Source organism: Meles meles, chromosome 17, assembly GCF_922984935.1.
Source record: "Meles meles chromosome 17, mMelMel3.1 paternal haplotype, whole genome shotgun sequence".
NCBI classification, from domain to species: domain Eukaryota; kingdom Metazoa; phylum Chordata; class Mammalia; order Carnivora; family Mustelidae; genus Meles; species Meles meles.
Window position 1 is genome coordinate 61535430 of NC_060082.1, and position 24281 is coordinate 61559710.

Sequence of the window (24281 nt, forward strand, 5' to 3'; positions counted from 1 at the left end):
ACTTTACAGATTACTTTAATTTTCAACTGTGTTAATCCCTATGCTGGATCAAGAATTATCAGGACACTGTTAGCCTGCCCGACCTCTCTGATGTTGTTACTGCTATCTTTCACAAGTAAACTCACTGTGGCCCAAATTCTTGGAAAAAAATGAAGCCTATGTCTCAGCCTGCATTAGAGCAGACTGATAGAGGTCCGTCTCGATTATTTTCAAGTCCAGAGGTGGCCATCGATGCCAGACGCTCTAGTGTCTTTGGGAAGGTCAACTTCTGCCTTGTCTGTCCTGGGCTTTACTTAAAGCCAGGTGACCCCAAATGAGGGAACAATATCTACATCCTTTTACTTTGAGTCCACATCTAATTGTATTGATGAACTAAGGCTCTCTGTTCAGTTTCATCAATTAACGCCATCAGAAAGCTAACAGGTATGCAGTGAAAGTCACTGAATTGACCAGCCATGCCCCTATGTATATAATCAAGACATACTAAGAGCTCCATTGCAGTAGGTAATAAAAATAGATTCACTCTGAAAATGTCATGTAGGTCCTAGTTTACAAGCCTCCTTGGAGCCAATATATGTAGACTCTTCCTAATAACTGTGTTTTATCAGTTTGAGAACTTCGAGAAATTTTTAAATAAGTTTTCAGACTATCAGTTACTTGAAAAAATATCTTTAATTTAGTGCTTCTTAGGAAGCCAGCTCTGAGAAACGCACTTGACAGAGATCATCTCCTGTATCTTTATAGTAACTTTTTTTTTCAGAAATGGAAACCGATTCGAAGAGGTTAATCATTTGTCTAACGTCACACAGCTAATAACGGGCAGAGCTGGATTTTGTCTACCTTATCATGAATCCTTTCCTCTTAAATATTTCTCTGTAATATTTCCAAAATCAAGGGTGAAAATGTATTTATAAATATCCTTTCATTTGCCAGCATACACACACCATGTCTTAAAACTTGCAAAGGCAGGGACTATATTTTTTAGTAGCTTAGTGGAGGGAAACTGCAGGTAGTTCTTTAAGAAGGTAAAATATGTTTCTGGATTGAAAGAGAAATTGTGATGATTGCATTAGGTTTAGAGAATACATCTATACTATTAATAAGAACAGATAGAGTTCTATTTTAAATTCTATTAACCATGGAAAATGCATTTTTGAAAATGTGTTTATTCTACTCGAGCTCCCTGGGCTCATAGTTCAGATCATTTGTAGTTTATCGCAAAGTACCATAAAAAGAGGCACAAAAAGGTTTTTGCTGGATTGCGTCTTTGTATATTCAGCTTTTCCCCTTGTTGTTAGGTGTCAAGAACCGCGTTACAGCCTTTGGGCATAGTTCTGTTAGAGGGGGTGAAAGCAGGCGTTCCAGGGACTTGCCCAGAGGTGAATTTTAATGAGGTCTGCCTCCTTCTCGCCTTGCTTGCCAAGGAAGAGGATAGCGAGGGCTGTCAGTGCGCTGAAATGAGTTCTGTATGTATGCTAATTAGATCAAGGCCCTGGAGAGTAGCCATTAAAGGGAATAAAATGATAGGTCACAGAAAGTAGTCATTTCAAAGCCGATTTCTGGAGGCGGCTGCTAGCCGGGCGTGGGAGACCAGCGAGCGCTGTCCCAGAGGAACCATCGCGGTCCCCAGGTCTCGTGGAGGGGAGAAGTGAGGAGGTGAGCAGGGTCTTTGTGCAGTGGCTTTCACTGGAATTTGTTGCCCATGCCCCAGTGTGTCTGCAGCCTGGGCTGCTGTCTCTGTTTTTATTCTTAGTATGAAATTGTAGTTGACTTTGATAGTAAGAAACAAATAATGATGATACATTTGGGTTTCCTTGGCTTCTAGGCCGTTTTCCTCCTCCCCCTCAGTCTTTCCAGGTCTTTCTTCTTGTCTTCCTCCCTTGGCCCACTTTCTCTACCGGGCGCAAGTGATCAGATGTTTCTCGTAACTGGCCTTGTCCCAATTCTCTTCTGTTGGAAATCTCTCTTGGTAATCCCACCCACTTCTGAGGCTTGAGTCATGGGGGGATGGTCTTATTAGAAGAAAGAGTAGATGATGCACGTCGGTGGAGGAAAATGAGAGGGTGAAGCACTAAGGCTTTTACTGGGGGTCTCAGAATTGCAGAGATTCTGGAGGAATCCAGAAAAGTATCATGACTATGTGGGGAAAGCAAGAGGTTTTTATGAGAAAGAAGGAGGGATTAATTCCATGATTTAGAGAAAAAAGAAAAAAAGCGTTAATTGGGTGCTGACCCGTTGAGTTGTTTCAGGTTCTTAGCTTATTAATGATTTTATTGGTACTGTCAAATGAATGTGTCCCTGACACATATTAATTAATTTCACTGTCCTTGTGCGATCCAAACATCAGTTGCTCCATTGAAATTTTATGAGCAACTGGTCGTAAAATGGTCGCTGGCTACGGCTCATTTCAAGGGTTTGTTAATTGGAGAGGTAAATGGAACTTTGCAACGGAGTCTTCTTTTTTTTTTTAAAGATTTTATTTATTTATTTGAGAGAGAGCGAGTGTGCACATGAGCAGGGGGAGGAGCAGAGGGAGAGAGAGAAGCAGACCCCCGCTGAGCAGGGAGCCTGCTGTAGGACTCGATCCCAGAACCCTGAGATCATGACCTGAACTGAAGGCAGCTGCTTAGCTGACTGAGCCACCCAGGCGTCTTTTATGTGCAGAAATGTTATACAACCCAACATGCATTGTCAGCCTGGGAAATGCTCTCTAACCCTTCTGTGCCACAGACCTTAGCACTCAGGGGCAGCCTGATGAGGGTATGGCGCTCTGATGAACCCTGCCTTGAATAATGTTTTTATTTTTTAATGAATTAAGGAATTTGTAAAAGTTTTTTTTTCTAAGTAATCTCCACACCCAACATAGGACTTGAACCTATAACCCTGAGATCAAGAGTCACTCGCCCTACCAACTCAGCCAGCTTGGTGCCCTGAACAGTGTTTTTAAAGGCATGAATTAGGGGCACCTGGGTGGCTCAGTGGATTAAGCCGGTGCCTTCGGCTCAGGTCATGATCTCAGAGTCCTGGGATCGAGCCCCGCGTCGGGCTCTCTGATCCGCGGGGAGCCTGCTTCCTCCTCTCTCTGCCTACTTGTGATCTCTCTCTCTGTCAAATAAATAAAATAAAAAAAAATTTAAAGGCATGAATTAAACACATAGGATGATAACCAATAATGCTGAAATAAAGTTATCAAAATATTTTTTAAAAATCTGTGGAGGAGGAAGGTATATCGTGCACTACCTCTTCATGAAGCAACAAGAGCTGACATCTCCCAGAAGTTGAAAGCCGTGCTGACTACTTGGAGATGTTCGTGGCAGCCGTACCATGGTAGGCTGATTGTCCCTGGGGATGGACTCCTAAGTGCTTCTAGTATTCCTGTGGGGTTTGCCTGTCTTCTTGACTGGGGGGACTGTTGTATTTCAGTTAGAGAGCAGGGAGACTAAAGATCAGGCTCACAGAGTTCTGTGACTCTCATCCATGGATCCAAGAGTAAGAACACCTGGTCTGAAGATTTCTAGAAGAGATTGGAAATCCTCATTTGCCTGCCAGGTGCCACAGGGTGTGCCTCGAGGAAAGGGATGGCGAAGAGCCAGTGACAGGTGGGCACTTCCTCCACATCCTCATCCCATCTGTTCCATTTGTCTGGGCTTCTTGGGTCTCCTATATCTTCCTGAGCTTGCCTGTTGCCCTGAAGTGAAATCAAAACTAGTCGCTTCTTTTTGTTGGCAGCTGTTGTGTTTTGTTTTTTGTTTTTTTTTTTTGGTCAGAGGGATTCTCTCTGGTTTGATTTTTAAATATAGTCTCCAGGGGCACCAGGTGGCTCAGTCGGTTGAGCATCTGGATCTTAGCTGCTGCATAGGTCATGATTTCAGTGTTCTGGGACTGAAACCCGCGGTGGGCTCCGCGCTTAGCATGGAGTCCACTTGAGAATTCTCTCCCTCTTCCACTGCCCTTCCCCCTGCTCTCTCTCTCTCTCTAAAATAAATGGATGAACCTTTTAAAAAAACATATCATCTGGTTATAGGGGAGGCTGAAACTGCATATTATTTGGGGTTTCTTTCCCTCATGCTTCAATTAACACAGATAATTGGGCTTTAAATGTGGACAGAGGTTAAAAATACCCAACATCAACCTCTGTCAAAGGTTGCGAAGTAGATTTTTAAAAAGTCCCCTCCCTCCACCTTTTTTAATTTGTCTCATCTTGGCTTCTCAAACACCAAGTCCTTCTGGACGTCTCTTGCTTTCCTGCCTCTGTGTTGGTCCTTTCTGAATCCCTGTCCGTTTCGCTCTCTACCAACAGAGAATACTCTCCATGTTGGGCTTTGGGCTACTTTTCTCTTCATTTTCCCCCCCTTGATGATGTCTCCCAATCCTTGGTCTATTTGGTCTACCTTCATCCCATCAATGGATCCGCCCCCCAACCCCCTTCTTTCCAGTTGTTCCAGTTTCAGGGACACTCAGCAGAGATTCTTTGACTACTTCCTGTGCCCTGAGCAATAGGTTAGGCACTAGGGCTACAATACTGAGCCAGTGCCTTCCTGCACCCCACCATCTATCAGGGAAAGTCAGCCTTGAACAAGTAATTTCAAGAGAGGGAATAGGTTGGAGGGGGAGTAGCTGGTCATGTAAGCCTTGGTCATGAGGGAGAGCTAGCCTAGTTGAGGGAGGGTAGGGAAGTCTCTCAGAAGAATTAGGACCTTGTTGGTTAGTTGAGGCATAGTAGCATGGGGATGGTGACTGGGAAGATATGCACGAAGTGTCTGCTGTGGCTTTGGTGTAAAGTTGAAAGAGGACATTTGAGTTCAGTGAGGCTATGAGGAGGCAGGACCGAACTAGTTGTAAACACTTGCCAACCATCTTAGGGGACTGGGGTGGGCATCACGCTAAGGACACTGGGGAAGCCCACAGGAGGTGTTCGTCAAGCAGCAGAGCTTAGGTTTACATTGTTAAATGACTACGCCAAGTACCGTATGGACCACAGTTGGGAGGGGCAAGAATCCACATAAGGAGACCGTGGAAGATGGTTATGGTCGCCCCGTTAAGAGACCATGTGTCGACCCTAGAGGAAAATCTGTCACCCTTGGCTCCTGCCTGTTCGTCCTTCACCTCATCAAGCCCATCAAACACTAAATCTTTTCAGATTCGGTTCCTAAAACCACATTGCCTGCACGCCTCTTATTCCCACTGACTGAATTCAGATTTCTCATTTACCTTCCTGAGGTGGCTCAGCCATGTCTACGCTCTACTGGCTTTTCACTTCCGGGTCTCCTTTTCCTCCTTCCGGTGGCAGGCAGTGGGCCTGCGGGTGAGCCCCTGGTGTACTGGGCCGCTCCCAAACGCACCAAAGAAAGTCCAAGCCACGGTGTGACCCTCCTGGTGCCGTCCGTCCTTTCTGCCAAGACAAGCTCCTGTCCCTCCCGCCTCACCCCTCCTAGGCTCACCTCACAAATATCCAAGGATACAGTTCGGCAGGCTCCTTCCTCTACCTAGACCCCTTGTCCCCTTCAGCTCATCCACAGACACATTTCAAGTCCCTCCTCCTCCAATTTCCCATGCCCCCAAGCCTCAACCGGAATTAATCTCTCCTTCCTGCCCGTGCACAGTCGTACTTTGGATGATGCATTATCTATCTAATTAAACTTCCTACTCCTGTTTCACTGCCGAATAGCGCCTGCCTCCCGTTTGAATTATTATGTGTGAGATAGGCTCCCTCTCCAGACTGTAAATTCCAGAGGACTAGGGATATTTGTCACAATCATTTCCGTGCTGCCTGGCCTCTGCTTATCAGACCTCAACAAACATTAAATTTGATTGCAGATGGCAGTGGGATGATTGGGAACCCCAAATTGTGGAAGTCTCTGGGTCACACACCCAACCCCATTCTAGCTGTGATAGTCATCAAATGCACAAGAACTAAAAAAAATTTTTTACTAAGACTATTGCTTTTGTTTCTAAACTTGCTAAATGGGACAAGTCTCATTAGGAGAAACAGCTAACAGTTTCAGTGAGGAGTGCCGGGTGCTGTGTTGAAAGTAGAAATTCATTCTTTAGGTATTTCTTGAGCCCTGATTATGTACCCAGCACTGGGGAGGCATAGCCACTAATGAAACGGATCTCTATACCGGAAGCATTTACAGGTGTGCAGTTTTCCATCAAGAGTTGCAGGATAATTTCCATTTCTGAAATGGGGGGGAAAATAGTTCATTCCTTTATTTAAACATTATGTGTCCCCTGGCTAACTCAGGAGTGAAAACCACACCGTCTTCACCTCCATACTGACCAGAAACGGGGCAGTGGATGTATTGTTAATATGCATGGGAGTATGAACGGACAAAACACATTTATTGGGATGCTTTTATTGTGTCTTATTTAAGTTTTGATTATTGCAATTATTGTATCCATTCATTATCGCACACTTTGTTAGAATCCTCCCACAGGCAGGTTTTGAATATTTCCTCATATCATTTTATGCTTTGGGGCTGGGAAGCATCAGTAGATACTAAGCAATAATAATAGTATGTATTATTTTTATTTTCCAGTAGTAAAAAAACTCATAATATTTCAGCTTCAAAATTAGTTCCATATACGCCCAACATTGTCCTAGAAATGAGGTATGTGAAGCGTAACTTATGGCCTAAAGTAGCTCACAGAAGTGCTCTTGTATGTAAGAATTGCATGGCTATAGGAAAAAAAGGAATGTATTACTAGAGGAAGTTGCTTGTGTAGGAAGCTCTGAATTTTTTCCAAAGGTAGTTAGAAACTGGACTTTAGGACATATGCAGTGATTTCCTGAAATATGAGCAAAACCAGGAGAAAACCAGAGCATCTAAATTCTCACAGCTGGGAAGTTTAACAGAAGGGACATGTAAGAGGCCTCTGGCAGAAAATGTAAATAATGAGGAACGTGTCTATTCGAAAAAAGTAGAGTATGTTCCAGATGTCTCTGTGTGCATGTATAAAGATCTGTGGCTTCAAATTTGACTAGATTTTGTTTGTTTGTTTTTCAAAATCTTTTCTAAGAATTGCCCTGGTGGAAAATATTCCTGAAGGCCTTAACTATTCAGAAAATGCACCATTTCACTTATCACTTTTCCAAGGCTGGATGAACTTACTCAACATGGCCCAAAAGTCTGTTGACATAGTGTCTTCCCATTGGGATCTCAACCACAGTCATCCATCAGCATGTCAGGTAAGCTGCATCTTCTCTGTGTGTGATGATTTTACTTACGTGCATCTCCCGCGCCTTCATGTTTCTTGCCTTCACTTCTCCAGGTCAAGGTCTCTTTTTCAGTCTACCTCCCCTACCCACAGTACCCGTACATCATCGCGTTCGTGTGTATGTGCCTTCGTTGATCGTGTGTCCGCACAGCTCCTGCTAGAACACCAGGTTTTCAAGGGCAAACTCGTGTTTTGTCTGTGCATACTCTAGGCTCTCTGTTGATTTGGACCATTTTGGGGGACGCTGTTCACACCACGGTATCCGTTGACAGCACGCCCCGGAATTCTGCTTTGCTCCACCTGCATGCTCGTGGCCTGAACCCCGTGCCTGCTTGCCAAGGCATTTATGTGGTTAATTGGTATCCTAATTTGCCTGGAGGACACAGAGCCAACTTTTTTTTGTTTTTTAATAGTGGAATCGAACTTCCCATTATACCTGTATATTCTTGACTCTGTCCCGTTTGAGTGACGAGGAGAGAGAAATGTGTTCATTCCAAGAACAGCCTTGAGAAGTCTGCTGAAATGATCTAAATGATTTCTGAATGAAGTGTCCTGGAGATAGGAAAGGGATCCTGGTTCTCTTCAGCAGTTTTTTGTTTGGTTTCTTGTAATTTGTGCTGGTATGATCACAAGAATGCTAAGCTATCCAGGCTCTTCTACACAGGTATTCCAGCACTGGTCTGTACGTACACGTCCTATCTGGGTCACCGAGAAAATCAGTTCTGTCACCGTATATAAAATGTGTTGACACTAAGCCTATAATCACTACCTCATTGCTGCTTTCAACCCTTTCATTCAGTTGTACTCTTTTAAAGTCAAAGGAAATCAGAAAATAGGTAAAAAAACAAAAAACAAACAAACAAACAAAAAAAAACCCTCACAAAGGCCATATTGAAGAAGAAAATAAATTTACTAATCGTGTTCTGCCCTTTTCTCCCTCCCCTGTTTACGCAGGTAGGTCAGGTGTTTGCTGCTGCATAGATCATTCCAAAATGTAGCAGGATCAAAAATAATAATCACTTATTTAGTCATGATTCTGGGTGGCGTTGAGCAGGGAGAACTCATCTCGGATCCACGTCGTGCTGCTTGGGGCAGGCTGGAAGGTCTGGGGGCCACCTGGACCTCTCTCTGCCTGTCTCTCATCATTCCATAAGCAAGTCTGAACTTGGGGTGGTTTAAGGGGTGGTTATATCGTAAAGGGCCAAAAGCAGAAAGTATGAGGCCTTTAAGATGTGGGCTCCGGGATCACAGCTGCTTCTATCCCATCCTATTGCTCAAAGCAGGTCATAATCTAAGGTGGGAGGAGTAGCATCTATCCGGGTGTAAGGCAGGTTGTTGGCAGGCCTCTTTGCAAATTATATCCCATAGTCCACTCTGGCCATCGCAGTCCAGATCTCTTCCACTTACTAAATGCAGTCCTCACCACCCTCCCCCATTACAGCAAAGGCTCAAAGTTCAGGGTCTCCTCCTCTGCACCAGGTCTGAATCGGGTTGAGGTTACTCATAGGGGCTTTTCTGGATTTAGAAACCTGTGAACTAGAAGACAAGTCATATGTCTCCCAACACACACATTCCCGACCTCTAACGGGGAGGCAGGATAAGGTAACTATAGTACACACTTTGGTTTAAGTGGTGGGGATGGGGATGGAGAACACAGACCAGTCCTGAGCCCATAGCAGTTTTGAAATCCAGCCCAGCCCAGCATGCCAGGCTTCCAAGCTCAGAGAACAGGGCATGCTGCAGCCTAGGATCCGGTTCTGCTCCCTGGGTGTGCTTTGCTAATCTGTGGTTCTCAGAAGCGCTTTGTTCCCCTCTGTGTTCTTTCTTTTCCGTAACAAATAGCCTGTGTTTGCTTCTGACTCTCTTCGTTGGCTTCCTGCTGGTAGAGGTAGAAACCTCGGTTCATTTTAAAGCAGCTCTGTCTTTTTTTTTTTTTTTTTTTTTTTGAACAAAATGGTACAATCCCTTCAATCCCTTCAGCCTCTGTAGACTTAATTTGTATCCAGTCATGAACCACTCTGGTAGCAAAAACCCTGACCCCAAACTCTTGGCAGTGGGTCTTCTCTGCTTTGGACTGTGATTCAGGATGCTTCAGGACCTGCCCCTTAGAAAGTTTCTGGGAGCTCTTCATCTGGCCAAGGGGGCCTGTGAACCGCCCACCACTTTCAGTCTTTCTGAAACCTTGACAAAGAACCTTCCTGCCACGACTGTCATTTCTTCTTGACCCTGAGGCTCTTTCTTCCTTGGAGAGTATTTTGTTGAATCAGGAGAGTCTTCTAGATTCTCTACATTTTCTCATACTTTTGCATGAAAACAGAACAGCACTTCTTATCATAGACCACGAACACTTTGATAACCTGCCTGAACGATCCTCTCAGCCAGGTCCCCAAACCCATTAGACCCCCTTTCTGTTTTCTGCTTTAGGGCAGGTGGCAATGTTGCCAAGTAGCCCACTGTCACTCCCTCGAGGCTCCAGATCCATTTCTTTCCTCTTCCTCCAGCCTTGAGTGGGAATGAGATTCCAGCATCCACAATCACCCAATCCCAAAGACCGTGTCATGTGGCTTATGTTTTTGCTACACTAGATACTTTTCCTTAATCTGCTGTGGCGAGACGAACACCTCCAAAACTCACCGAGTATTATTTCCTATGATTCCGCGAACAGGACACACAGTTTGTGCTCCTGTAGGTGTTGGCTGGGACCACTCATGTGGTTGTGTTTAGCTGGGATAGTGACTGAGTCTGGGCTGGCGCTCTGGGGACTGGCCAGCTCTCGTTCACCCCAAGTGGACACTCATCACTCAATAAGCTTAACATGAATTTCTAGCAAGCAGCTGGATCCCCAGAGGACGAGAGTGAAAACTGCAGGACCTCTGAATTCCTGGGCTCGTAGAACATGACTTTGGCCACATTCTGTTAGCCAGAGCAAGTTCACAGGTTCAGCAGCCCACATCTAGGGGAGGGGCAAGAGAATCCAGGAGAACTATGCCCGTTCAGGAAAGAGAGATTGTTGGCAGCAAACTCAAAACAGTTTACTTTCGCAGGTTTGATGGTGTAAGTGGGAGATGGTTCCAGTGGTCTTTCCCTTGTCCGGGACAAGACCAGCTCATTCCACTGAATTTAGCAAGAACTGCAAAGCTTTAGTTTGACTCACTGAGCCGTGCTCTATGCTGGGGCCCAGACCTGCACTGTCCATGCTGCGCGAACCCCAGGCTGTCAACCTCGTGGGCATCCCTAAAGAGCTCGGGGGTGCCAAACACACAGGGGGAAGATTGGCATTTACTCTTGGACTTGGTGACCCAGTAGAACTCTTTTCTGAAATGCGGTGCCCCTGGAATGATGGATTTTTCTCCCCAGCCACAAAGTGATCTTTGCTAACAGGCTTTATTTTTCCCGGTGACTACTATTTCTCTCTGACTCTGCCCTCAATCTTGCTTCGCTTCCAGGATTTCTGTCTAGACTGGGAGTTGATGAGGCTTGGGGGTCCCAGAGAACCTACGGTATTGCCCAGGGCAGCCATTAATTCCATTTGCAGGATTCAGGTTGATTCTGGGACTGAGTCAGTAAGCGAAGCATCTGGTAGTCTGGACAGGTGGTTCTGGGGACTGTGGCATGGTGGGTCAAACCAGTGGAACAGGGGCGCTCACATGGCTTTACAGAGAAGTAGAGTCCCTGGATGAGGGGTATAGATGGACATGACTCTCCAAAGCTACCTGATGGACCTCTGGCCTCTCGTTGCTTTTACCCTAATCCTTCAGGGGTGGGCCAAACTCTTGCCACTCGAAGTTTGGTCCTGGGACCAGAAGCATCTTTATTCCCTGGGAGCTTATGAGAAATACAGATTCTCAGTATTCACCCCAGCCCTACCTGATTCAGAGTCTCCATTTCAACGAGATCCCAAGCTGATTCCTATGCTCAGAAACGTTTGAAAAGGTCTGAACTACCCCCTTTGGCCATAAGGCCAGCCAGCCCTCCTCGTCACTCATGCTGTGGGGTAGAAGATGGGCCACACAGAGGCTGGGTCCTAGTTCATGGTCAGAATTCTGTCCTGCCCAGGGAGCATGAATGGGGTCTGGGTCTGCTTTGAATAACAGTGCCTCGTGTGATGCTGGGCGTGTACTAGGTGCTCAGGAAATATTTGCCGAATGGTCGAATGGATTGTGTCAAACAAAAACAGAGGCAGACACTGGTTAACGTTGTAAGGACAGATTTAAAACAGGATGTATTTTAGCAAACGGGAAGAGGGCGCGAGTGAACACAACGTCAGAACTCAGATTTGTACAGAGATGATAGAGCATTTTTTTTTAGGGAGAATGAGGGAATGGGGTGGGGGACAGCAGGAGCTTAAACCGGACCAGGGAAGTAGAGGTTTATAAAAAGTGGGGACGGGGATTGGTCCATAGGAAGCCCATCTGGGGTTTGCTAACTGGTGCTTATCAAAGTTAGGTTCCAGGGCGCCTGGGTGGCTCAGTGGATTAAGCCGCTGCCTTCGGCTCAGGTCATGATCTCAGGGTCCTGGGATCGAGCCCCTCATCGGGCTCTCTGCTCTGCGGGAAGCCTGCTTCCTCCTCTCTCTCTGCCTGCCTCTCTGCCTACTTGTGATCTCTCTCTCTGTCAAATAAATAAAATCTTAAAAAAAAAAAAAAGGTTCCTCACCTCCCACCGAGACTGGGAGATAGAGGCCCTCTGGTCAGGTGTTGCGCGGGAACAAATAGCAACTTCTTTTCCCCCTTTTTGAGATTTCTGAAGCGGGAACCTTAAGGGGGCGGGGTCATCCTGGGGCGTTGCCTTGAGCTGTTAAAAACTTAGCATTTTCCATATACACAATGGAGTATTATGCCTCCATCAGAAAGGACGAATACCCAACTTTTGTAGCAACATGGACGGGACTGGAAGAAATTATGCTGAGCAAAATAAGTCAAGCAGAGAGAGTCAAGTATCATATGGTCTCACTTATTTGTGGAGCATAACAAATAACATGGAGGACATGGGGAGATGGAGAGGAGAGGGAGTTGAGGGAAACTGGAAGGGGAGATGAACCATGAGAGACTATGGACTCTGAAAAACAACCAGAGGGTTATGAAGGGGCGGGGGGGGGGGAGGTTGAGGAACCAGGTGGTGGGTAATAGGGAGGGCACATACTGCATGGAGCACTGGGTGTGATGGCAAAACAATGAACACTGTTATGCTGTAAATAAACAAATAAAAATAAAAAAAAATAAAAAAAAACTTAGCATTTTGTTCAGGCCTTTTAAATGAGGGAGGGGAGGGACCTCTAGGCGGGGTGGATGAGAGAATTTGTGCTGAGAGCCCACAGTTTCTACAAAACAAGGTTGAGCCCAGGGGAAGAAGAGGCCTCAGAGAGAGCCTGGCTGGAGCTTGGTCAAGAAGAGACTATATCTGTAGGTCGCGTGGCTTCAGGTGGCCATTACTCTTGTGGAAAGAAGACTGCGCCTGGAAGCTTCGTTCGGGTCACTCCAACAACCTGCCTCCTGGCAACAGTGAAAATTTTCAATTTACTGCCAATAACCTGTCTGTGATTGAGCTCACAGCCACTCCTGCAGAAAAGAGCCCGGTTAGAACTGATGTCTTCTGGTGGGGTCCTAGGGCTCCCTCCAAGGAGACGCCTCTTGGCTGCGCCTCGGACTTCTCGGACCTCTCACAGCACCAGGCACCTTGCAGATTCAAAGCAGTCGGTTTCTGCAGGTGCGGGGTGTGATTGCCCGAGTCTGCACGAGGAGAGCTCCGCATGCGCAGACGGGAAGGAGCGAGGGGTTTCACCTGCTCCCAGGTTAAGTGGATTTAAACCCGCTGTGAGAGCGATGGGGGGAACAGTTCTTCCATCCCTGCGGGTTGTCCCTGCTGAGTACCATAGCGGAGGTTCTCCTTGCCCTCCAGTGTGGTCCGTTGTTGGCCGAGTGATGATGCTGTCTCCACCCTTCGAGCACCAGGTCTGGACTGTGGGCTCTAAGGTGGGGGATGGGCAAAGGTGGGGGAGGGGATTAAAGCTAGAGACTTGGCAGTTATAAAGTCAGGAAGTCATGGGGGTGTAAAGTACAGCAGCGGGACTTTAGTCTTTAGTCGTAACAACTGCGTTGTGTGGTGAAGGATGGTTCTAGACTTACGGTATGTACTGTCCAATGTGAACTGTTGAAGCCCCACGTTGCACAGCTGAAGCGAATATTATTCACCAACTCTACTTCCATTTTTTGAAAAAAGCGAGGGGAAAACAACAAAAACCGAGGTGATACAAATTAGAATGTCTGCCCTGCCTACCTCTGTCCCAAAGAAGTGTTAACATTTTATGCGGGCGCCAGACTTCTAGAACTTTCAAGCCCCACGGGGAAGTAAGAGTCTACAAACAGGTTTGTCCTCTGGCGAGTCAGCCCAAGCATTAGCTTTGAGACAAAAAGTATAAATGAAAGGGTGGTTCTTAGATTAATAACGTATTTGCAAGAATTCTATTCATGCCTTCATAGTATTTTACGTGATCACATTTGACCCTCTCAAGAGCCAGATGATGAAAGCTAGCCATCAGGTGTTGCTGAGGTCCCTCTGTGCAGGCCCTGTTGAGAGTGTATGGGATACAGCAGTGGACAAGATCGAGATCCCTTCCCTCATGGGGCTGAGATCCTGGCAGAGTTGAATCTGTTGCACTAGGATGAACGGAAAAATCTTATTTATTTTTTTTTTTTTGGTATTTTAAAATTTTTTTTTATTTTTTATTTTTTTTATAAACATATAATGTATTATTAGCCCCAGGGGTAAGGTACCCTCCCCAATGTCCATAACCCCACCCTCCTCTCCCCACCCCCCTCCCCCCAGCAACCCTCTGTTTTGTGAGATTAAGAGTCTCTTATGGTTTGTCTCCCGCCCAATCCCATCTTGTTTCATTTATTCTTTTCCTACCCCCAAACCCCCCACGTTGCATATCCCCTTCCTCATATCAGGGAGATCATATGATAGTTGTCTTTCTCCGATTGACTTATTTCGCTAAGCATAATACCCTCTTGTTCCATCCACGTTGTCGAAAATGGCAAGATTTCATTTCTTTTGATGGCTGCATAGTATTACATTATATACACACACACACACACACACACACACCACATCTTCTTTATCTGTTCATCTGTTGATGGACATAGAAGTTCTTTCCATAGTTTGGCTATTGTGGACATTGCTGCTATAAACATTCGGGTGCAGGTGCCCCTTCGGATCACTACGTTTGTATCTTTAGGGTAAATACCCAGTAGTGCAATTGCTGGGTCATAGGGCAGCTCTATTTTCAACTTTTTGAGAAACCTCCATGCTGTTTTCCAGAGTGGTTGCACCAGCTTGCATTCCCACCAACAGTGTAGGAGGGTTCCCCTTTCTCTGCATCCTCGTCAGCATCTGTCATTTTCTGACTTGTTCATTTTAGCCATTCTGACTGGTGTGAGATGGTATCTCATTGTGGTTTTGATTTGTATTTCCCTGATGCCGAGTGATGTGGAGCACTTTTTCATGTGTCTGTTGGCCATGTGGATGTCTTCTTTGCAGAAATGTCTGTTCATGTCCTCTGCCCATTTCTTGATTGGATTATTTGTCCTTTGGGTATTGAGTTTGCTAAGCTCTTTATAGATTTCGTGAATGGGGAAATCTTAAAAGAAAAACGAATACCTAAAAGTAAAGAGAGAGCAAGCAAGCCTGTAGAATAGAAATGGTTCTTGGAGCCTGATTAGCTTCATGTCCCATCTTCCCTTATGCCCCCCTTGACCTCTAGAGCAGTATTTGCAAAGGGACCCAGGAGAACTTGTCTAAGTACCACACGTCTTGGGTTTTAAAGATTATTTTGAAAGAAGCTGGTTCCCTTCTCTCCTCCCCTCCCTCCTGCCAGTGGAGGTTAATCTTGCAGAGGTCCAGAATGAGGCCAGGAACCCAAGTCCTGAAAGCAGGCCCTTAACCACCAACTTGTTTCTCCAGGTGCAGTAAGAATCCCAGATTCTGTTTCCTTTAGGCCACTAAGTTTTACCATTCCTAAAAAAAAGAAGGTACTGGCTGAATGCCTGTTCGATTTAAATTTTACCTGATCTTACCTTTCAAATGCAATAGGAGATTCAAGACTCTGGATTTAATATTTAACATTGTTTTACACAAAACAACAAAGGATCAAATTTGTAATAAATTCTCATGGCAGTTTTAAAGTTGAGCTGCTATAGTAAAAAATGGGACATTCTTAGTATGTGAACATGGTTTATGTGTGTGGGGAAAGGAAATAACATTGTACTTTATAAGCACTATCTTGAGAGTAGAAAATGCAGTGTCCTCAATACAATTATATGGCACCCCCCCAAAAAAAAATTCCTTTCAGAGTTTGGGTGGCTAATCTTTGGACTTGTGAGCATGCTTTTGTTTTTATCGAGACCTTATAAATACTGTGATGTAGTCATTGATTGGCTTGTTGCGCTCTTAAAAAAAAATGCTAAAAAAACCTTTCACACCCTAATAACCCGAGTGAGAAAATCTGAAGTTTTTTTTTAAAGATGTTCCAATATAATGCTAATTGACCCAGGTTCACAGCTTATTTTCCCTGAATATGTTTTTTTTAAAGGTTTTTATTTTGAGGAGTTAGAGTCAAACACAGTATTTACTTCAAAATCAACAGAGCCTGAAATGTCCTACATGGAAACCATGACACATGAATGAACAGGAACCATAACAGATTCATCCCATCTACTCATTATAATATGTAATAATACAAAAGAATACTGGAAGCAAAATACCCTGAGAAATGGGCACGGGGTTGCAGGCAGGCCCCAGCTCAGCAGAAAAGAGACACAGATCAGCCTGGCACAGGACGTCTGTGTCTTCTCTGGGTGAGAAGCAATTTCAGCAGAGGGTGTGGTGGTCATGATCTACAGGATGATGAATGTTGGACGTGTGTGTGTGTGTGTGTGTGTGTGTATAAACGCATTCGTTAAAAATGCAGTTTTAATCTGTAGTTCTAACAGGTTGCTGTTTGAATTCCTACCCTGAAAAACTCTTGTCTTTTCTACCTTCTGCTAGTATTGTATCTGTTTCCTTCCGTGACTTTCCTCTGTGTGAAAGCCAGGTCAAGGGCTAGTGATCTCTGTGGTTCCATGGTAACCATATTTTCAAATGTGATCAAAGTATGTGGTCAGGCAAAGGATTTTTGTTTCTTTCTGTTCGGATGATGACTTTAGACCCCGAAATACTGAAATTTCCAGGACTGTGTGATTGCCAATTTACGGGCTAAGGTAATGGGGATTTATGAAATCAAGACTGTTTGGGAAAAGCCAGGAAATGTGATTTGATGATTGCAGAGCTACCTGATTCATTGAGTTAAAAAACAAAACAAAACACCAGAAACCAAAAAAAAAAAAAAAAAAAACAAAACACAACCCTATTCTCTGTGAGTTCGCTGTCAGAAACCAAATGAAATAATGGGCTGCAGCAACTGAATCTTTGAGATGCCTTTGTATGGAATCAGCTAGTTACTTGTTTGCCGTGAGTCACAGTTGCCAATTCATGGTACATTACAATTAATTTTGAAAAATTCTGATTTAAAAAACGTGGTGGTATTTGCTCAATTTAGTGGTACCACAAATGAAAGTTCAGGGAGCCATGGATGGTTTGGGAGAGTTCAAGCCAAGATCCCATCTCTACACAGTAGGTTGTAGGCAGACCGTAGAGGTGAGTGAGGAGGGAGTGGCTCAGGTTCCTTTTTATCTACTTATCCACTGTGTGACCTTGAGTAAGGTGCTGAACTTTAGGCCTCACTTTCCTCATCAGCAAGACCAGGGTCCCAGAGCCTGCCTTATAGGCTGCTGTGTGGATCGCACTAGTTAATGTATGAGAAGAGCATAGAACAGTGTTTGGCCATTTTACTACGTGTTTGTTAAGCTCATGAATGTTATTTGCGTGCACACTGCAACTCCAGCTCACATCAGTTTGATTTTACTAACCGATAATGAGTTCGTCTTATATGCTTTACGCTCTGCTGGAAACTGGGATGGTTCCATCAAATTAAAAGAGAAACAGTTTCTAAAAATGTGAAGCTCTGGGTAGATAAGAAGGATTATGCAAATTATCTTTAAATATACAATTGTAGATTCCATTTATTAAGTACAAAATCCTTACACAAACACACAACCACACAGTCTTGCTTCCATCCATCTGCTCACGCACACCTGTGTGTGTGCCCAAACACACACATCTCTCTGAACAACTGATATCTCCAATTTTGAATCCAAAGGAAGTCATGTGGTCTTCTCAAACCTATGGCCACTTCTGATTTTTGCTGCGCAATCAATTGGTTGGTTTTCTGCTCCTTGTTTTGGTTTTAAATTGAAGACGCCTATACCCAGGCAACATTGAGAGATCTCACCTTGATGCTGATGGACGCATTCTGCAGTTTGGACCAGGGTGCTGCAGCTGAGTGTGACTTAGTTGGTCCCTCCTGTAGCCTTCTCATTCCTTGTTAGCGGTATTCTTCCTAATGGACTAAAGATGTAGGCTAACCAACAACCAAGGACTTCTGTTGTACCGAACTTAGAAACCTCTTCCTTGTCCCATTGGTTTCACACCATGTTCATAGCTGGCTCATAAATGGTATTATTAACATTTTCTGTTAGAATCACTGTATGATTCAAGCTCCCCTAGGAAACCTGTCGTCTGAAGGGGTCAGCTAGGGCCCTGTGCTCTCCACATCTCTTCCATTCTTCCTGTCTTTCTCACCCCTCCAGTCCCAAAGTGGGTCCATTCCCTTCCCAAGTAGTGAAAGAGACGTCATTCATTCATTCCTCATATAGACAGCGTCCACAGTCAGCAACACAGAGGTATTTCTGGAACCAGGAGAATCCTGTTTTTGTCAGGGTCACTCCCATGTAAAAGTCAGAAAAGTACCCAATACTTTTGCAGCCTCATCATAATGTTTAATTGGAATTTTTTTTTTCTGAATTTTTTTGTAGTCTAGAGAAAAATCACAGCAGTTCCTGCTTTTCATTTTGTCTTAAAGGAGATGAGCATGGTTGGTGGAGACTGGATTCTTTAAGTGATTAAAATTCTTTGAGACTGTTGCAATTAAGAGATTGGTGTATTGTAATTAGTAGGTTGGCGTGAGGCAGCCAGAGAAAACAGAATCTTCTGTTACAACCTGGAAAACACACATTTCATCCTTTGTTCTGTTGTGGAACTGGGGGCTTGCTTGCATTTCTACTATATGATGATGGCCAACTTCTTGCTGTCTTCTTTTTTTTTTTTTTTTAAGCAGGGATATAGGGAAAAATAAAACGTGTAAATTAATGAATATAAAATTAGGATGCATACTAATGTTCCGTTAGTTGGCTCCATTTAGAATTCATTATTTTGTTTATTTTCAGTTCTCAGGATTTGGTTCTGTAGAAAAGGCACACAAGCAGCGTTCCTCAGGAGACCCAGACTCCCCTGGGAGGATTGCAGGGTTTGGCACCAAAGGAGTCTGACATGACCTGTAGTTTAGTACCTGTGGCCATACTGGCAAAGGTCATAAGTCATCCGATCCTCAATTAACTCATCTATAAAATGGGTATAATAATGCCAGTCTCCTTTGATGGCTCTGTAAATCTGATTTAGATTATGTTTATAAAAGAACAGATAATGGAGCTCGTAAAAGAGAGTTGCTGTTTTCATTTTTATCTTTGTTTTTCTGGTGAAGAGCAGTTAGTTTCAAATTTACTTCAAATTTACCTTGCTTTCTGTGTCATCTGAGAGCAGGAATAACTTTATGCTGTCCATCAAGCTCTCAACTTCTGTTAAAGGAGGTTCAGGATGTAGGTGAAGGAGGAAGAAAGAGACGTATGCATATTTCCGGGTGATTCTCACCCTCTGTTCCCAAGAGGGCAGTTTTCAACCATGACTACTTGTCAGCATCACCAGGCGTGCTTCTAGAACATACTGATGCCCAGGCCACTCCCAAACTCTTAGGTTCGAGGATCTGGAGAGGGGCTCAGGCTTCGATACTTTTTAAAAAGATGACTTGGAGTCCAGGATTAAGTATTCCTGTTTAAAACCACCCCAGCCCAATAAAGTGTCTGGTTCTTGTAGATTTCACGGCAGGCCCACACTGGTCCCTTCCCATCTGGTCTGTGGCCCCCGTGTTCTCTGTTTCAGTTAACCCTGTTTGTCCCACTTGTTCTCTCCACAGTGATATAAAATGGTGGCAGCTTCTACTGGAGTATTCCTCACCTTCCTGGTCTCTGGAGCATGTGTCCTGTATTATTATTGTAGCTTTATTGTCTAGCACGTGGCTTGGAAGAGAAGGGAGCCCAGCGATTGCTTTGAGCTTTGAAACCGTAAATTCCTCTCCAGCCCTCACATCTCTAGGCTAAATGTGATTTCAGTCAAGCTCCTGGTATACAGTGTCAGCATGAAAATAGCACAACCTGATGGGAAGGGTGTCTCCTTTTTGCAAAATAGCGTCTCTTCCCTGTTTCACAAAATCAACACTCAGCAGAAGCTTACAAATTAGCATTCTTGCCTTGGAAATGTGGCCACGGAATGATTTTTGCATGGGCCTTTGTTGCACAAATATTTAGCAAGGTACTGTGTTGTTTGCTGAGGATGCAAAGTCAAATGAGCAACGGTCCGTACCCACCGTGGAACTCAAAGTTGAGTGAAGGAGATGGAGAAATGGCTGATGAGGGCGCAGAGAGAGAGAACAGCAGTTGGAACCAGCAATGAGCAGGCTGGGAAGGCTGTCCTTGGCTCTTGGTGGCTCCTGTGGCTTCTGGTTCTCCCTCAGTGCTGTTCTTTCCTGGTAAATTCCTGCTGGTTCCCTGTGCTTTTGTGCCCCCATCTGTTGCGCGATCCTAATTATGCTCTTGCTTGCTTTCCATATATTTCCAAGGGAAATCATCATTCTCATATAAACTCATAAACGCTATGATTAGCAAGAGTTTAACCTCTTTGATTCTTTTTAAATCCAATCATATAGGCATGAATAAATCATGAACCCCAAGATAGTCTTCCCAATTATTTGGATTAAATAATGATTTTTCTTTTTAAGTGGTCTTGTCTTAGATTTGCTCGCCTAAATGTCTCTCTAGACCTTCTTGCGGAGCTTCCTGGGTCCCATTGGCCAATTTATGTTTTTGCAACTTTCTTTGAAAAAGCATGAGTTGGATTTTTTTCCCCCTCATTATAATAGTAATAGCATCGCACTATAGAAAATTTAGAAACTAGAGAAATGATGAGAAAAACACAATCCACCATGGGACCATCAACAAAAGTTTTTTTTTAAGTTTGATATTTTATGCATAATTACATACCCATGCTCCTATTTTTTTAAAATATTTTATTTGTTTATTTGACAGAGATCACAAGTAGGCAGAGAGAGAGAGGGGGAAACAGGCTCCGTGCTGAGCAGAGAGCCCGATGGGGGGCTTGATCCCAGGACCTTGAGATCATGACCTGAGCTGAAGGCAGAGGCTTAACCCACTGAGCCACCCAGGTGCCCCCCTATGCTCCTATTATACAACGAAATGTACATCTTGATTTTGAATTTAACATTACACCATAAGCACCTTTACATTGTTTTAACATTTTAAACCGTATTTTAAATTGGCTGCATGATATGCAGGGTAGTGAATTAAATTGACGTAGCTCTTTCCTCTTGGACCTGTTATCTAGTTTTTGATCCTTCTTTTCCTGAAGAACTTCCACTACAGGAAATACCTTTGTGCAAAACATGTTTTTTTTGCTCATGAACTTGGGATCAGTTCTCATAAGTGGGGGCAGAGGGCTAAGGAGGTGAAGCTGCTTCCTTAAGACTGTGGGATTTTCAGGGAGCACGTGGGGCGCCCTAGTGGTTACGGGCAGGGGGAGCGGGGGTCGTTGGGAGCGAGGACCTAAAGGAAGTCTGCCTTCGTGCAGTGTGGGGCCCGCCGCCCACTCAGAACAAGTGAGTGGGAGAGAGCCGGAATGTCAGGCTTATGCCGTGTGTCCCTCCCGTGCCTGTCTTCTCTGCCTTTTCTGAAGCCTTGGGTGCTGACCAGCTGTGCCGTCCACCTGCTTCCAGACACGGCTGACCATGCCGCTAAGGTGACGTCGCCCACCTGCCCTTTGCAGCTGGAACGCTCCCCCCCCCCCCACCCACACCAAAAGCTACTTTCCAGCTACTGTAGATATCCAGCTGCCCAGGCCCCCCTTATAAACATGCTGCTCCCAGTGTGAAGTCCTTGCTATTTCCTGGCCTGTTATTGGCAATGTGAGCTTATCCACTCTGTCTTCATCTCTCAGCCCCGGACAGGGGTGGCTGTGTTCCTACCCACGGGGCGCATAATTGTGCTCACCGTCATTAGGCAAGTCCTTGGTGAGTAACTGTTCAGAATAATTAAGCCCCTGAGTGGGATGGAACCTGGATTAGTGAGTGGCCTGGCAGCTTGCAGGCCTGCCTAGAAGATCCTCTTGCTGGTGGCGGGCCAGTGAGCCTTGTTGCTCATTGCCACGAGGCGGGCATTCTCTAAGATACTGGACGTGTGGCCCTGCCTGACTTCCCAAAGCTGTGACTGACCCCGACTTCAGGACACTTATGAACTCCTGTGCAGGCCACCACTTTCTCGCTTTGGATAAGGAATTCCGGGTTCCACAGCCATGTCGAGAGAGCTTCTGGGGCCTCTGGCCACCTTCCCTGGCTCTACTGTCTCCCCCCAGCCCAAGCCTAGCCATGGAGCTCAGCACTGTGCTATCCCATAAATGCCCGAGATCTTCCCATTTTTCCGAGTATCTTGGACACGACTCTGTCCCAATCCACATTACCTCCCACTGGACCGTGTGCCAACCTGATTGTCCATTCAGCCTCCAGCCCTGCCCTATACTAGTCCTTCTCCAATTTGTCATCAGGATTTTATTATTTTTTAGTGATTTATTTTAGAGCATGTGTGAGTTGGGGGAGGAGGGGCAGAAGAGGAGCATCTTCAAACAGGCTTCACGCCCAGTGCGGAGCCCAAAGCGGGGCTGATCTCATGACCCTGGCATCACAACCTGAGCCAAAATGAAGCCTGATGCTTAACCATCTGAGCCAACCAGGTGCCCCGGAGGTTTCTTTTAGAACAGAAAAACAGAAATTCAGTTACGTTCTTTGCTATGTAGAATCCCGCAGATCCACAGAGCTTTCCAGACTGGGTCCAAATTCCATCCAGGTTTACAAGAACCTGCTACTTCGTGCTCAGACCTGGACCACTTTTTCTTGCCTTCCTTCCTTTGGCAAACTCTCCGTGTGTGCCCTAGGCTGGGTTATTAGTGCTCCTGTCACATTGTCCCCAGGCCTGTAACTCCTACACCCTGACATCTGACACACTGGGCTCCATTTAGTTACTTATCATTTATCTCCAGCACTTATGAAGGTCCCTGACCCTTAGCGAGCACCCAGTAAATGTGTTAAATGAAATTGCTTTAAACACCCTTCTCTCTGTTCTGGGCCTCCTTTTATTTGAGAATAATAGCTGATGCTGGGAAATAGACAAGAAAGTGACATATCTTTGTTTATATCCCTGGCAGACGTTGTGTATTTCAGTAAGTATAGTAAGTAAATAAAATTTCAGTTCAGTTTTCTAAATGGAAAAAAAATTCAGCAAATACAATACTAAAACATTCAGAAAATATAGAGAGTAAATAAGAGATCAGTCTTGTAGATAATCAAACTAATTGGTTAAATAGAAAATAGGAAATTGAGTCCAGAGGGGATCCACGCATATGTGGTTTTATGTCTTAAATCATAAAGAAAGGGGCGCCTGGGTGGCTCAGTGGTTTGAGCCGCTGCCTTCGGCTCAGGTCATGGTCTCGGGGTCCTGGGATCGAGCCCCGCATCGGGCTCTCTGCTCAGCAGGGAGCCTGCTTCCCTCTCACTCTCTCTGCCTGCCTCTCTGCCTACTTGTGATCTCTCTCTGTCAAATAAATAAATAAAATCTTTAAAAAAAATCATAAAGAAAAAAATCAAGGGACGTGTATTGCTTTGAAAGGACCTCGTGGCTTATAGCACATCCTAGTCTTCTTTTCTCGTGCCTGCATCGTCAGTTACTTAGTATCTTTAATCAGTCCTTGAAAGTTTGATTTAAACTTTCTGTGCACATATAGACGTGTGTGTACACATATGTGCACAGGCAGATAATGGCATCCCTAGGACACAAAGTCTCTCTCTCTCTCTCTCACACACACACACACACACACACACACACACACGCACACATTCTGGTGCTTATGTGAGGATTAGGGTTTTGGGGATGCATTCTAGGGGTGGGATTGCTGAGTGGAAGACAGCAATGTCACAGTACCCTTTCCCCCAGTGGCCAACAGGAGTCAAGGTTGCCACTCCTAAGTTGTTTCCCATCGCCTGAGTACACAGCTCCCCACATTGCTTCGCACTGGGCTTCCCATGAAGCATCTCTTCACATCCGCCAGCCTGACTTTGCCCAGATTTGATTAGGCTTTTGGCTTTTCCTTATTTTTAATATTTTTTGTAGAGTACACCCACTAACCCTTCCCCTCTTGTCTGCATGGCAAATGTTTTATTCCAGAATTTTACTGTTTTTCATCTAGTTGGTGGTATCTTTTGCAATATAATTTTTTTGTCTTTCATAACTCTGTATGTCTTGTATTGCTTCTATGTATCTAACTTATATATTAGTTTCGAGGCCACTGCAAAGTGCCACGGACAGGTGGCTTAGAACAGCAGAAAATTTATTTCCTCCCAGTTCTGGTTCCAAGTCTGGGATCTGTTTCCCTGGGCTGAGACCTGGGTGTCACCAGAGCTGTGCTTCCCCCAGAGACTCCTGCAGCCTCCACTACTGGGGGGAATGTACTTCCCACCCCTTCCTGCATGTGGCAACTGCCGGTGTCCCCTTGTGTCACTGGCTGCTGTGTCCCTCCAGTCTTCAAGGCTGCCATCCTCGAATACCTCTGCTCTGTCTCCATGTACCCACCTCCTCTAGGGGTGGCCATTCCCCTCTGCCTCTTTCCTACAAGAACTGCTTGTGTCCAGGACCCTCTCCAATGATCCAGGATAATCTTATCTCCAGGTCTTTATT

General features: G+C 45.0%; 1 protein-coding gene across 3 annotated transcripts in view; it reads left to right on the plus strand.

Annotated features, from left to right (window-relative positions):
* The window catches only part of PLD5 (phospholipase D family member 5), a 400444-nt gene that overhangs the window by 198636 nt on the left and 177527 nt on the right, over positions 1-24281 (plus strand). For all 3 annotated transcript variants that reach the window (XM_045981914.1, XM_045981916.1, XM_045981915.1), the window contains exon 3: positions 7021-7189. In XM_045981914.1, coding sequence (XP_045837870.1) covers positions 7021-7189 — 169 coding nt within the window. The remainder of the gene's footprint in view (positions 1-7020; positions 7190-24281) is intronic.